General features: G+C 39.2%; 2 protein-coding genes across 2 annotated transcripts; both read right to left on the minus strand.

Moving 5' to 3' along the window:
- Window positions 1-10,004: 10,004 nt before the first annotated feature.
- LOC146675073 (homeobox protein Nkx-2.3-like) lies at window positions 10,005-11,620 on the minus strand. The gene is made up of 2 exons (XM_085402456.1): window positions 11,349-11,620; window positions 10,005-11,069 (listed from the first exon to the last, which is right to left on the minus strand). Exons 1-2 carry the CDS (start codon window positions 11,545-11,547, stop codon window positions 10,531-10,533), a joined length of 738 nt encoding a protein of 245 aa, XP_085258582.1. The 5' UTR covers window positions 11,548-11,620; the 3' UTR covers window positions 10,005-10,530.
- A 648-nt stretch (window positions 11,621-12,268) lies between these two features.
- LOC146675074 (homeobox protein HMX3-like) lies at window positions 12,269-15,662 on the minus strand. The gene is made up of 3 exons (XM_085402457.1): window positions 15,081-15,662; window positions 14,400-14,597; window positions 12,269-13,717 (listed from the first exon to the last, which is right to left on the minus strand). The coding sequence occupies exons 1-3, from the start codon at window positions 15,328-15,330 to the stop codon at window positions 13,290-13,292; spliced, it is 876 nt and encodes a 291-aa protein (XP_085258583.1). The 5' UTR covers window positions 15,331-15,662; the 3' UTR covers window positions 12,269-13,289.
- Between the last annotated feature and the right edge of the window lie 493 nt (window positions 15,663-16,155).

Genomic DNA, 16,155 nt, shown 5'->3' on the forward strand with positions numbered 1-16,155 from the left:
TTTTGGTTAAATTACATATTGAGATGGTGTTGACTTAGATTCATGTGACTTAACGTATCTTGTGAAAGTGTGGGTGACAACAGAAATAGCATCCTGTAGTTTTTCCACACTCAATGTAATGCTGCAACGGTCTCATATTGCTTTGGCTCCTCCAGTAAAAACTGCATTTGGGCCTTTGAGTGTAACAGTTGTTTCAGCAGCTTTTAGATAATGGCACTTTGGTACTCTGAAGCCATGTTTAATGGTTTAACTGTAGTGATGACACAGGCTGTTAAAGAGCCGCAGGTGCCTCTACCCAGCAGGCTGCCATTCGGGCTATTAGCCCACAATCCAATGATCTCTGTTTGGGGAGTAGTTGTCCTTTTCACAACTGCAGCTCGACTTGTGTTCCACTTAGTCACTGATTGCTCAGTGATATTGTGTGTTTACAGATGATGAATTCCCATAACTGGGCAGTTGCACTTGTGATTTCGAGCTGTCACACTGGATGAGCTGAGCGAAGCGCAGCTGCTCAGGCCTGAGGGAGAGTCGAGTGGGAGCACATGCTGCTAATTTAGATGGAGGCATAACGGTTGCAGTGCAGATTATTATATTTTTGGCATGAGAGATGTAGGTCAGGTTATCATCCTGTTGCCAATTGCCTGGAAGAGACGGGTAAATCAACAGGAAATACACCAGCTGTCAATTAATTGTCACTTTGACACCACTGTCATCTGTTGAGTCAGCACTTTGGATATATGTGCACATCGCAGATATTTGTTTCATCAGATTGCTATTTCTTTTTTCTGACACTGGGAGTTAGTAATGTCGCTGAGTTCCAACCTTTGGTCAAAATAGGCTGTGATTACATAAGTTTGACATGTTTTTAGGTAATGAATGGCTCATGAAAGAATAATAACTATAAATGCAATTCGTTTTTCCGGTAAGCTCGGTCTGTCAGGTGCATGCAACATTTATGACAGGTTTTAATGACAGTGTTGGTCAGTCTGTCTGATTAAAAGTCCTTTTTTGCAGCAAAGAAAAAGCAAATGAAATGAGACAAACAGATGGAGATTTTTATCTTATTAGAAACAAACCAGATATTGACAAAGTTTACCTTTGGATAAATAATCTGCAGTTGAAAAAGAAGATAAATCACAATATGTGTTAATGCAAAACTCAGCACAAATTGCAATAATGGTGCCTCAGGAGTGAAGAATCGTGATAATATGATATAATGGAGTCTCTGGAGGTTGCTAATAGTAAAAAGGCTTGGCATTATTATTTTTACATTTAGATCCTCCGTTTCTTTTTGCCTTCATTCTGATTGATGCCAAGTCTCGACACCACAGCTGTGACATACTTAGGGGAGAAATCATTGTGAAAACAACACACCAATATCTGAAAGGCTCAGAGAATTTAAAAAAAAAAAGAATATCAGTTTTTATTCCATATTTCACATATGCACGATTCTAGTCTTTAACAGCAGAAGGTGTTATTGAATTAATAACTAGCTATCGATTAGAAAAGAATCTCTCAGGACTGCTAAGAAACTGATATCACACACATAAAAGATGCACATGTATAAGCACCCATACAGACACATTTGTTTCAGGGCAAGAATTCACAGACTCTCTGCCTCCCTGTTTCATGTTAGTCACTGTAGCTTCTTTCCAATTCAGTCGATAGGCTTCCATTAAGAGGGGGTAGGCTATCAGAGCAAACTGTGACCTCCTCTCGCCCCCTTGGAGCCCACTGGCCTGTGATGTGCGTATCAATATGATTTTCATCCCTTTGCACCCATCAGCAGCAATTTCCAATGTCCATTAGTCTCAAGTATCTGTTTCCTCCAACTTGTATTATTGATTTCAGAATGTCTTTTGTTCAGAGCATGTACTCGCATCTTTATGACAGGGACAGCTTCATACACTGGTAGACTCTGTCACTCGGACATCATATTTTCTTTATATTCTACTTACTAAATGATTTCATAACCACTCTCTCTATCTCTCTGTCTAAATGGTGCTTTTGCTTTGGTCACTGCTTGTGGATCCTGTTCAGCAGTAATCTGATCCTGGGTCAGGCTGACAGGCTAGACCAGTGCCCTTAAAGGTCAAGGCTTTTCATCTCAGAGGTCACAAAGACATGACCTGTTGTCATACACAGACGGATATCACAGCAAAAAAGAAGGACAATATGGCCTCATGTCTCAGGAGACATGTTTTCCTTTTTAAATACTTACCAACATCTGTTAATTAAAAAGTGTAATGCTGGTTTGGTCCATGAGTATCTGTCCTACTGAGAGAAGACAAAGTGGATGTGGTATTATACAGTTTTATTGGAGGGGGGGGGGGGGGTTACATTTATTGCTAGTTCTCCATTAAATAACCTGCTCTTCTGATATTTAGAGCTCATACTGGAGAGAATGAGTGAGCCCCCCTGTGTACTCCTTAGAATCAGGTGTTTCTATCAAGGAGATCAGAGATTAGAAGTTCAGGTGATGAAAGGAAAGTCTGGTTGGTGTGAATTTTTATTCCAACAACCTTCACAGGACCTTAGAAAATGAGCTGTAGAGATACGTAAAGTTACGCAGGTAACAGAAATGCATTTCACGATCAGCAGTACTTCATTGCAGCACATGGCAAGCATGCAAAAGACCACCTGGATGCTCAAAATATCCCCATTTATCCCAATTATAAAGCACGGTGGAGCAAGCATCAGACTCGTGTTTCTTTACAACCATTAAGGAATAAAAAACTGTTATTCCGTTTTTACCAGTTTTTACACAGTAAAACAGTGGAAAATGTGTCTTTTTTCCCTCTTCCAGGAACAATACTTGATTAAAATTTTGACTTGGGGTTTTGCTTTTTTAAATACTTCTCTGAGTTTCAAAATAAAATAACCTACCGTTCTTCAGGTTAAGATTTTGCATTCAGTATGATACATTTTAAATCTTACCAATCTTCTTAAATCTCTCAGAAATCTGTGAGATTTTAGCAGTTTCTTTAAGCAGTTCCCAAACAGATAAGCACATCCAATATCTAACAATAGTTTACAAAACTATCTTGGGTTACTTGTATCAACAGTCTTTATTGTCTTTTAAGTACTCAGGAGAAAAAGGCAACTTTTACCAATGAAGACTGTGAGGTACAATAAAAAGCTCTAGAGCAGCTCTGCAGAAGCTATTTAAAATCCTGAAGTTACAGAAAAAATAATTCCTTAGAAAAAATATGTGCAGATGACTCACTGGTAACATCAACCGTGCCAAATATGACGCAGAGTAAGATGTTCAGAATCATTTAAAACAAATGACACTATCAGTAGTTTCACGTGTAGCAACAGATGTTTCGGGACATTGATCTTAAATCAAAGCAACAAACGTAAATAGAAATGTAGCTTGCTCTACAACGCCTTGACCTCCACTCCACTACCCCCCCCCCCCCCCCTCCCCCCCACTGTGCGTCCAGCATTTCCAAAGTGTGAAGAGCATATGCCAACACTTGCTGGCTGCTCTCCACTGCTGTGACATATTTGCCACCAGAGGGGATCTTAAGATGCTCTTTGACACAGTATAGCAGTTCCTGAGAGAGAGAGAGAGAGAGAGAGAGAGAGAGATATGACCTTTGGCTTTATTTATGTCGTTGGCACTCGCGCGAGACCTTTTCATCAGATACGGTCATTGTAATCCCTCAGCCCCCATTCAATTTACAGAGGCACTCTGTCACTGCAGACCACTAAAGTCGACGAAATTAATGGATCAATAAGCCCTCTGAAAGCCTGGAGGAGGATCCAGATCCCACAGGTCGCTATCAAATTACAAGTCATAATGAATGGGATGTTGTTTATGTTGTAAAGTGCAACGTCACTGAGTCCTTTGAACAAACCACTCTCTGAGGAAGATCATACGTGCACTTTATAATTGTTGTTCTTGCCCTTGCGTGAACAAGCTGTAAGCCAAAACTGCTTTGTTAACTGTAAATTTTACAGTTTTTACATTGCATATTTAAAACTGACCTGGTGGATTCAATTATACATCAAAAGGTCCTGGCCAAGTTTCCATGAGAAGCTGGTGAACTTGATAAAAAAAAAAAATCCTCTCTTTATTAGATTATAACTGATATATAAAAATGGATCATATCCATTTTTGTTCCTTTTACATGTAAATATGATGGCTTTCAATGATCTGGTGCTTATTTTTTTGTGTGTGTTTTAACATTTGTTACTCAAGTTTTCAAAATAAAGATTTGATTGATTTAATTTGATAGATAAATATAAGTACTGGTAACAATTTCTTCAATAGCACATTAAGAGGCATATTATACGATCACATTGTACATGTTGTGCACAGTAACATCACCACAGCTCTATACCATTTATCAAAGCACTGAGAGTGGAAGTACTCGGTGAAGTACTCTCCTGGATAGACAGGTACTGGTATAGAGGAGAAGTCAAACCTGAAACAAAGAAAACAAAGAATGCTCATACGTCATTGTTTAGTAATGGTTTAGAAACGCATCAACGCAGCATGCTTACGGGAAAGTAACAGTAATCTAATTACATTTTTTTCAATAGTAATCCCTTATTTCGCTCATTACTTGAAAAAAGTAATGGGATTACAGTAAATCGTTACTTTTAACACATTACTGCCCATCTCTGCTCATACCAAATATTGACTTTCAAGCTTATTAGAATTGTGCAAAAGTCTGTTTTTGCCTTATATACTGTATTTCCATGTTACAGTATATCACTGCACCTATTTATATCTTATCTTACTACACTGATCATAGCCTTTGTATATTTATACATGTATACATGTGTATGTGCCCTGTGTCCTCCTTAACAGGTTGGCCAGTCTTTTTGCACATACACACATACATAATTATGTTTTTGAAAAACATTTATTATCAATCTCAACTCTTTTGGATTTTCAGATTCACTATCCCCTCTGCAAATGCAATGTTACTTTTTCCATCTTCATTTGCTCCATGTGTCACGAACAACACATGTACGCACATGTTGAAGTGCACAAAGTTGTGCCTGATCATCACTGCCTCCAGCTTTGATTGACTGTGAAACGTGGATGCTGACATTGGTCAGGAGGCTTAAAGCAATATCTAAGAAACTGAGCCCCAGTGAGTATTTTAGTACAACTGATTGCGGCACAAGATGAGAAGCCTCTCACCCAACAATCATAAGTGGTTATGCCCTTAAAATTGAAACAGGTTTGTTATATATTCACCTCTGTAGAGTTGCCATTAAAGGAAGCTGTAACTGTCAGCCTAAAGTCGGCATTCAGGGGAACTACAGTTGTGTGAACTTGTTGCTCGAATTCTGCTGATTCTAATGGTATTTATTTATTTATTTTACAAATTAAACTCAGCTTTCACAGTTAGTGGTTTCATCAGATCTAGTTTATCTTAAGGCAGCTTTAACATAATTAGTAGTCATTATAAACCCCATCTGAGAATGCACAAAGAATGCTGACTGCAAGAGGCCTGTTTTTCAACACAGTGAGGCCACTGATGGCTCAATACCAGGCCTACAGTATCAAACAACTATTTGGGGCATTCGGGTCCAGTTACAAACAAGGACAATGTTAAATGTTTGAAATGGAAATTTCAATCAAAGTTGCCACTCTGTGTAAAAAAGATGAAACCAGATACGACACGCCATCCTCTCTGAGAGCGGAAAAAGATGATGATCATTCAGCTAACACACACTGAAGAAAAGGATAGTGCTAATATGATCACAGTCTGTACAAACTTTGGTCGTCATCTACTCTTTCTGTGCTTTGGATGTGATTTAAAATGACTCTAACAAATGTAACAGGCTTGTTTAAAAGCAGCGCTGACGGTAAAATGAAGCCATAGCAGTCGGGTCACATCTCCAGATTTGCATGCTAGATGGCATGAGAGAAACTCCCACCACAATCATCCTCTGGAACCACATGATCACTTGCAATTCACGATCAAGGATTTCAAACAATAGCACTCGGCATTCATAGATTTAGCACAGAATTGAAACCATGTGCTGTGCGGGTTACTGATGGTCACACTGGAGAAATGTGCTGACAGCTCAAGAAGGCCTTGAGGTGCACATCAGCCCTGGGTAACTCTACCAAACTCGCAGCTCTGCTTCTTTATCGAAAAACAGCCTTTGTTGCCACTGTTGGCAGTTAGTCAATCGCATGTATTAGAGTACCCGCCAATGCTCGCCAGTCATTGATAGCTCTTAAGTGTGTGCATATGGAGTCTTAACTTTGTCATTCTTTGTGATCACTTTGAGATTTGAGTGGGGTTTTTTTTCACTTCTGACAGGCGAGGCTGTGGGGTTTCGTCTCAGGGCTCAGGGCAGACTGCGTGCAGCCGGTGGGGTCATTTGAACCTTGTGGTTGCAGAGCAGAGTGCTGAGACACAAAGAGCCAACACTGCGCTCACAAGTGTCCGACAGTGGGAGAGTCAGGAAGTCTGGCGACTGTAAACCCCACCCGATCCCCCCACCACCGACACCACCACCCACACACCCATCTCTCAGATACGCACGAAGACACGCCAAGCGGGCACTTCTGCATAAACAAGTCTGTGCTACCATACTTATGAGGACATTTGTGCCTTTCACTAATTTTTAACCATAGCAGCCACATATTTCACCCCCAAATTTACACTGATCTAAAGCAGTGGTCACGCCTGCACACAATCTGTCATTCAAGCGGAGTCAAAACCGTTAATCCACCACCGAAAAACAGACACAACGATAAGAAATACAAAACTATTATTATTATTATACGAAAACAATTGAGTTAAATAAGCCTTTGTTTTGATTTAATCACTTAAGAAGCACACAGAAACTAATGTTTTCCATCATATGTGAAAATGTACCTTTGATTTATGTTGGATTTTTAAACCGAGACACTAGATATATAATTAAAATTATGGAATATCTCATCTAACGTTTAGCACTGCACAGTTGTGCATTTGCATCTGTTGAGCTAATCTACAAACTCTATAGACTCATTTCTAAACACACGAGTAACACCATCTATATTCCCTCATTTTAGGGCTAACACTTGGTTTGACATACAGTAAAGTGGAGCCGTGGGTGGAATATCACCACGTTTAATTTTCATTGTGTGATTCATTTAAAAGTAAAGGTGTCTATCAATCTGTTTAAAAAAAAAATACACTCTGACGTGAGGTTTAATATTGCATAAAAAATTTAGAAAGCTTTGAGTTTTTGTGAGGTCTTTTTTTGCTCTTTTTAACTTTTAAAGGGGAATTCTTCCATGTTTAAAATCTCTTCTTTATTTCATTAACATAAAAGCTTACTGTATACTGACTGCACTGCCATATCATTGCATAGATCCTTAATTATTCAGATTATGGGATCTCTGTAAAAGTTGCCTGAGATATATTATTATATGTTATAAAATGTTCTTAATAGCTGGTTAGTTGCTAAATTAAATCCAACTGTGTGGAATCTGAGAAGCATTTTTTCACTGTCACTTCTAAATATGTTAAGAATTTAAATTATAAAGGAAATTGTAAAATTGCAGTGTAGTGAATGCATTTTACACAAGCATCATTTACTTTAGTTTAAATACACAAAGGTGCATTTGGGTACTTTAACTTGACATCAGAGCAACAGTTATGAGCTACAGTACAACTCAACATACACAGTAATCGTAGACAGGAATTTAGCAGAGAAAACAGCAGATTTGCAGGCAGACTAAAAGGGTGAATGAACAGGTTAACAGCGATGGGGCCTTGAATGGCTGTGACAGGGAGAAAGCAAGAGGCTCCATCTCTGAAGGGGGAAGTGACCCGGAAACGGTGAGTAAGTGCAGCTTGCTGGACCCTTTAGGAAAAATCTCTCTAGAAGCAGTGATGCAAGTCTACCTAAACACACATTTCTCTCACTGTTTATGCACAGATGCTTTGCTCTGCTGTACAGATAGTGGAGCCACTGCTTGTCACTTATAAACCTCCCAAAAAAGTTAAGCAAATGCTCAAGACTTCAAAATAAATCTTTCTTTCTCCGTTGTAAAGAATAAAAAGAGCTTCTTTCTTGTTGAACTTTACAGTCTGTGGCGGTATTATGTGGCATTATAACACTGCGGATGCAATGGGAACATATCAGGGTGGCATCTTACTCCAGGCCACCTAAATCGTGGTGTGTTTGTTTTTTATGAAAGGATTTGGCCCAGATTAACTCGTGTGGTCTGAAAATATGTGTGTTGCTGCAGCAAGCTGGAAAATTGATCGGCAACAAGTGCTGCAAGTCTTAATAATCACTTTTTAGTCTTTTGATTTGCTCATTCACTTACAAACTTTCTCTTTTTTTTTATTTTCCATGAAATACATAATTCATAAACTTACATCTTCTGTATGAGAAAAATCTTTAACTTTGTTACAAAATTAAGAAAACTTTATAAAACTCAGATTTGGTCAAACTTGCCGTACGAATGGACTGTTCCTTATTCACACCTAACTGTACATCACTGTAGGCTCTAGATAGATAGATAGATAGATAGATAGATAGATAGATAGATAGATAGATAGATAGATAGATAGATAGATAGATAGATAGATAGATAGATAGATAGATAGATAGATAGATAGATAGATAGATTTTCTAAGTAAACTTTTTAAGGTTTTTTTTTAAATAAACAACTCTTTGGTTTAATAAAAAATCCTGCAATTTTTATATGCTTACTTACGTTGTTTGCAATTGTTTTTTCTAATTCAGTGTTTTCATTTGATGGTAAATTAATTTCAGAATAATAAAACGAAAGAAAATAGGCTCAACACATAAGATATCTCTGTGAGCATTTTGAATATTCTCTTTTTGTTTCCTCTTTTTTTTCACATCTGTGCTGAAACTGAACAGAAAAAGTTGCTTATTCTTACCAGAAACAGGTCTTTACTCATCTCAGTGATTTGTAATATTTACTAATACTGTGTCTTATGCTGAAAGTGATTCATTCAAATATGAATTTGATAATATTCATTCATTGCTTAACTTCAGAACTTACAAAATCTGCATTACAGCTATTACAGGCATTTATTTATTTATATTTGGTGTCAAACACTGTTCAACTTTGTCTCTGGAAAGTGCTTTCTAAATAAACTTCTCTTCCTTGGTTACTTTCTGTAGCATATCAGTCTAAATTAAGACAATTTATTTGAAGGTTGACAGGCTTCTACAACTTTAAATTTTCTTCTAACTAATAAATCATTCAATTTATATAAATATTTTTTATATATTTAGGATTTGGATTTTTCAATGGAGAGTTGTTACAGAGCTTTTAATTAAACACCAAGAAGTTGTCATCTGTTTAAACACATTTCTGAGAGACAAAATGAGCTTCCTGACAGCTCTGCGGAATAACAGGGGGAATGAACACACAAGAAGGCACTAACAGAGACTGTAAAGCTTCTGCAGATTTTAAAATACTTTTAGCAGCACGTCAACACAGAGGTGATAAATGGTGATCATTATTCAGCTTATGGTCTCTGCTTTTAATATTAGGGATAGCAAAGGAAACACTAACCAGCTAATTTACTTAATGAGCAAGAAAAACAGACGATTCTTTTCTTCTTCTTTTTTTTGTGGTACATTAGTTAATTCGGTTCAAAATGTATAATCATAAGTTGGTTTAACTACTAAATTTACAATTCGTTCACTGTAAAGCAAATAGTGTGCCCCGGATTTCTCAGCTCTCCGTTATTGAACTTTATTTTTCTCCCTGCAGTGATAAAGTCCTGACAGTCTACTATAATCTTTAAATACGATCTAACGCTGAATAAATAATGCGAAACGACTCTTACAAAGTGAAAGGAAAAGTAGGAGTATGAGTTAATAAATAAATAAAGGATTATTAAAAATGCAATCTGGGCGTGTTTTGGTGTTATCTGTTGGGTTTTGTTGTTGTTTGTTTTGGGGTTTTTTGTGTTGCTGTTCCTGATACAAGTCAACACACATTTAAAACTGCAAATGTTACACGTTTTATTGCAAAATATGATCGTCGTAGAATAACCGTCTTCACAGTTTAACAGTCTTATAAAAGTGAAAACAAAAGATAAAAGTTGTTTTTTTAAAAAAACTAAACAATGATAAGGCCATATAAATACAAACCAAGTGTTGCTCCACAGGAAAAACAATGAACACACACAAACAGAAAGTATTATTGCAGGGTAGTAAGGCTGATGCAGCATCAGGAGTTTAACGTATGGTACATTCTTTCAGATGACATTACTGCGCAAAGGAAAACTGCTCCGAGGATTTGAACGCATGCACAATTCAAGATGATAAACTCTGTATATAAAATTCAATAATAATAATAATAATAATAATAATAATAATAATAATAATAATAATAATAATAATAATAATAGTGATAAACCAAAAAGTGGCGCATGCACGTTGAATTAGTTGATATGTTGACAACTCATTTAAAAAAAAAGTTAAAAATGAAAAAAGGATCAGACGTATCATGCAAAAAAAAATTTGGGCTGACTGTAAGTCGGAGTGTCCACGCACCCAAGAGACAACTCAACAGTCTGCATCAAAGAGGCCAAAGTATTTGCCAGTGTTAGAGAAGTAAATGTAAGGCGCGGCGTTTGCCGTCGGGTACACGACAGGGAACGGTATGGGTAACAAACATCCGCCCAGCACGCTGCTGTCTTTGTAAAAAGTTGGTAATTGCACGTTTTTTCCTGCCTCTGTAAAGTGATCGGCGGCCAGCGGGCCCTCCATGTCCGTGGACAGCTGTCTCTTGAGCTTGTTGCGGCGGTTCTGGAACCAGATTTTCACCTGGGTCTCCGTGAGCTGCAGGGAGCTCGCGAGGCACGCTCTCTCCGAGCTGCTCAGATAGCGCTTCATGTCAAAAGTCGCCTCGAGTTGAAATATCTGTCGCTTGGAGAAGATGGTGCGCGTTTTCTTCTTTACCATGGCTTTGGAGTCCACAGTCTGCTGCTGCTGTTGTTGGTGGTGGTGCTGCTGCTGTGGCTCCTCAGCGCTGCACTCATTTTGCGGACAGGATCCAGCGGTGAGCGGCGGTGTGTTTCCCCCGCGCTGAACTCTGGGCTTCACTGTGAACGGAGCGACAAGATGTGCTTTGGTGCAGCGGTAAAGGCAAACGTAAAAACACCTGCGAACAAGCTCAGCAACATTCCAGTAAAGCAGACACAAACCGGCGTCCTGTAAGCGCTTCTGCATTTTCGCACAAATAATTTGAACTTTGAGCGTTTTTAAAAAATTTTTTTTTGATCTTTATCGTTGTGCTTCTAAACAGATTAATTAGCCTAAAATTTCCCTTTAATTCTATGAAATTTACAGATATGGTATTTGGGTATATCCGTCAGAGTTACCTGTCTCCTCTGTCCTTCGGACGTCCCACACATCCTCACATCGCTCCTCCAAAACATTCTTACATCCACCGTCTTTCTGCCCGTTTGAACAGTCCAAATCTCCACTTTCTTGCGGCCTCAGGTTGAGGATGTTGTCAATTGTGAAGGTCAAACAAGTGCTCCGACTGGGGGCATCCTCTTTGCTCATATTCCCCGGCATTTCATTTGCTCCTCCGAGAAACCCGAAACACCGACGTCTCTGGACGCTCCGAGCACCATTGCTCCTCGGCTGCCACTAGAGCACAGAGGAGCCGGTGCGCAGTAAATCAACGACCCGGAAGACTGCGGTTTAGCAGCTTTTGATTGGCGAGGTTGAGGGGGCAGATGAGGGCGGGATGCAGATTTACGTCTGGCTGCCATATTGGAGGTTTGTGCGCTTTCTTGCAGCCTGCTTTCCCAGGAAGTGTGCAAAAACTAAGAGTTTGGAAACCTTACCAGTTGTTTTATTTATTTATTATTTATGTATTTATTTATTTTAGATACTAAATACTTTTTAAAGTATCTCTGTAAAGAACATTAACATGTCATTTTGACAGCATTTTAACTACTGGCAGCATGAGAATTATGTAACCCGACAATGGGTTAAGGGGGCGCATAACATAGCCAAGTTTATCACAATAAGCTGTTCTAATCTCGCCTCCAACATTGCATATCTCAGCTTAACCTCATTGTTCTTTTTTATTTTCTTTGAAAATGTTACTCACACTATCAAAAACTATTCATCTCATGTGATGCCCTCTTTTCTTTCTTAATTGCCCCTTGGGCATAAGTTGGGGTTTTTTTACATTTTGAAACCCACATACAACCTAAATTCCAAATAAAGATGCCAAATAAACAGCTGATGGCCAAGAAACAGGAAAGAAACCACGAAACGCCTTGTGCATAAAATTTTATTCACATGTGAACATAGAAGTGTACAAAACTCTGTATTAAAATCATCTTAAATTAACAACAAAAAACAAAAGTGTCAGTCAATCAGTGTTGCTAATAGCCTACCCCTGCTAACAGCTATCAAAAGTCACAATATCACAAACACCATACTGGCTTTTATTTCATAAATGAGCTACATTTTAGCACTCATAGGTCACGTGTGTGGGTTCAAATTTCAGAAAGAATTGAACAGTCTAAAGCCACGTGAGAAGATGAGTGTGATGGGAAACTCAGCAGTGCAAAGAAAAACTTTTTCTGTAGCATGTGAATATAAGTTGAAAGCATAAAGTATAGAAAAAAATATACAAAAATGAACTTTTGGTCCTGATTTTTGTCCTCAGATGATTTTTCTATGTGTAACCTGATTGTTTACAGTAATTTGTGTTTTCATTTCCAGATTTTTCTTATACATTTACAAATTAATGAATTCCCAAAGTATCTTTTTCTTTGTTTTAATTTTTTTTACATCGCTTTACACACCATAAACATATTGACTCTTCCAAGTACGTGGACCCCTATATTTTCCAGTGACAGAAATCATCGCAAAATAAAGCTTTAGTTGGAAACTGTGTGACTATGTGTGTGAAATGTCCTCAGTAAAGCACAAAGAAGGATGGTGGGCAGCTTGAATGGTCCAAAAATATCCATCACAATTTCCATATTTCTAGTAATACTAATTTATTCCTGGTAGTGCTAAATTTGGTACTAAATCTTAAAAAATGACCTTTGCTTACAATAAATTGATAAAGGTTCTGCTAATGATGAGGAAGTTTAATGCTGAAAGTAGACACGGGCACCTTGATCTAAATGTACTTCCAGAAAACATCCAAAGGAAACATTTCAACAGAGGATGACAATGCTCAGTGCACTGCAGGGATGAACTTTACTGAATATTCTAACATGAACATTTTGCAGCATCATTATTTGATTCATGTGAGTCACAGGTATACGAGATCTCTTCCACTCTTTAAGTCACACCAGCCCGGTCATCTGTGGCGTTATGAATGACACCGGATGGGTGAAGTGGCCAGACAGCGGATAGTTAACAGAGTTAGAGAAGCCAACTACTGGATGTGACACGTGGGGCAGGTTTGTCAGTGTCAGCGGGGTAGTGACGCTCTCACGATACAACACGGGAACTCTAACCACCCTCTGGGCGGCGTACGGTGCAGTGGTGCTGCTGGCTTCTATATCTGCCGTGATCTGTCGTTTCCACTTGTTCCTGCGATTTTGGAACCAGATCTTTACTTGGGTCTCGGTGAGCTGCAGCGACGCAGCCAGCCCAGCTCGCTCCGAGCTGCTCAGGTAACGCTTCAGGTCGAAGGTGGACTCCAGCTGGAACACCTGGCTTCGGCTGAACACAGTGCGCGTCTTCTTCTTTCGCACCACTGTGATGTCACCTGAGGCCAAGAAGAAGCAGTGTCTTCATTTAAAAGTTTCTTAGCACACATCGCAACAGTAAACATTTTATGTATATTTCTAGTGTTGCATTTACAGACCATGTAGCTGTTAATTGATCAAATTCATGCTAACAAGTCTCCAGGTGAATATCTCCAAATAGGCAGTACTGCTATGTAATACAATGAACTATGCGGTGCTATTAAGCAATTTGCAATATTTAAGCTAATTTAATGTTCATATAGCATTTAGATATAAAGTTTAATATTTGTATTTTAACCCGTTATGTAATGTCTCCATTCAGTTACTAAATGTATCATCCTTTGCTTTTATCTAATTTCTACAACAAAATAAAAATCAAATCAAATAAAACATGTTGCCCTCTTCTGCTGTAACTGGCAGAGCAGGGTATGGCCCTCAGACCCAAGAAATGCTAACTGCACCCCTGCTCTCTAATGCGAACTTTTGAAAACTTGGGTCACTGCTGCTGTCAATGCACCTTATCGGAAAGAAAATGCACCTAACCAAGAAGCTCTGCAAATGCTGCTTTTTTAAAATCGAAAAAATAAAATTCCGCTTGAGTGAGTGTGTACTAGAACGGCGCATGCGTGCTTATAGCAGAGCACAAGACTATTTGGGTTTTTTGTGTGTCTTTTTAATGAATTACGTGTACTTTGAGCTCACCTGTGTCACAGCTGTCCCCTAGAGAGACGCAAGAGGAGCGCGTGTCTTCCTCTTCCTTCTCATCTGTCAGACCGTCGCCTTCCTTCTCGGCCGGTTTGTCATTCTCCTCCGCCTTTCCCGTTAAAGTTGGGGAATCCCGTTCGCTGTTTAGCACGGGGTCTACGTGTTCGTGCGAGCGGCTGGTTTTGCAAAGAAGCCCTGCAAAGGATGTCGTGAAAAAAGAAAAAAAAAGTTACTTTAAATCATCCTACACACTGTCAGATTTGTGCACAGCGGGGAATTGCTCGCATTCATGCTGTCTGTCCTCTCCAAGATTATAAATACGCATCAGCTCTTCGCTGCGGGTCTATTTAAAGAACAAGAGGGAGATTGTTGTGAGATCGTTGTGTGGATGCCAAATGCTGTTGGCTTCTACACGGCTGATAATCGGAGAGTGAACCCTGACCATGCGTCATGTCCACTTTTGCCCCATTGAGACCCCAAAGCGAGATGCATAAATCATAAATGTTAGATGTGGGGGTTTGTGTGATGTTTGTTTATCAATAATAAAATGAGTTATATATTTTAACCCGACTCTTGTAAGCGACAAACAAGGAACAAATCGTCGAAACAAAAACGAACATTTGTTATTTTCAGTAACCTTTTCGATGGGACGAAAAGGACGGTCAGGAGCAAACTCACTTCTCGAGCAGCCATTCGCTGTGTTTGCAAATGTTCCGCTCCCGTCCGACCTGTCAGTGTCGCTCAGACGTCTCGTTTTCAGACCCGGACACATCCCCGGGTCGTGACCAGTAAGTTTGAAGCTCGGAGTCTCCGCTCGCTCCTCGGCTGAAGAACGTCTTCCTGTAGTTCCCAGCAAATTCTCAATGTAAAAAGATGAACCTCTCGATGGAGGACCGGATTTCAGTCGCGGTGTTTTATCATCCAGCATGATGACTTTATGACTCCGCCAGTTACAAAAAAAACACCCTTTTAAAATCCACCACACGTAAATTTTTATACTGTCATTCCTGGGAAGGCGTCTTATCTCGGGCCAGACGAGTCTTCTGCGCGCAGACCATCCCGACGCAGTCCATGTGAGGACAGCCTGCTACAGTTACGAGATACACAAAGCAAATTCTTTTCGGGTTTGAGCTGAGGGCAAAAGGCGAATAGGAATTACTCCAGGAAATACCCGGACACGGTCTCGTAGTTTGTATGCTCTCGTGTGGGCTGTGCGATAGTCTGCCTTGAGGGACCGCAGAGATGCTGTATTTAGGTCAATTAGGGAGCAAACCAAGGCAGAGATACGTTGTTGTCCTCAGGGCTGGAGATGGAGAAAGCTCCATGAAGAATGGCACAGTGCACAGTACCGCCTATTGGTTACTTTTGTCCATGCACACTTTATATTTACTATTCACAAAATAACTCTGTTACACTCAGGTTTCACTTTCTTGTCCATAATGACACAGCAAAGCAAACGTTTCCCACAGAAATGCTATTTTTATATTTCATTTCATTGGTTACTAACGTCCAGTTATTTGCCTTTAGATAAAACAGGGATAATAAACATAAATACACCGTAGTAAAACATTTCTTTTTCTTCTTAAAATAGCAGAAAAACCCAAGACTAAGCATGATGTATAATGTATGGACACTGTTATAGGAGGAGTATGAATCATAATTGTATCATTGTGCGCTAATGCTAATAAAAAGCAGATGCTGCTGATGTGGCATTCATGGCAAATCAACAACGTGCGTCAGTGGGAAAAAAAAA

The sequence above is a fragment of the Rhamphochromis longiceps genome, linkage group LG3 (genome assembly GCF_057381845.1).
Source record: "Rhamphochromis longiceps isolate RC_006_pf linkage group LG3, R_longiceps_female_GT1.1, whole genome shotgun sequence".
NCBI classification, from domain to species: Eukaryota; Metazoa; Chordata; class Actinopteri; order Cichliformes; family Cichlidae; genus Rhamphochromis; species Rhamphochromis longiceps.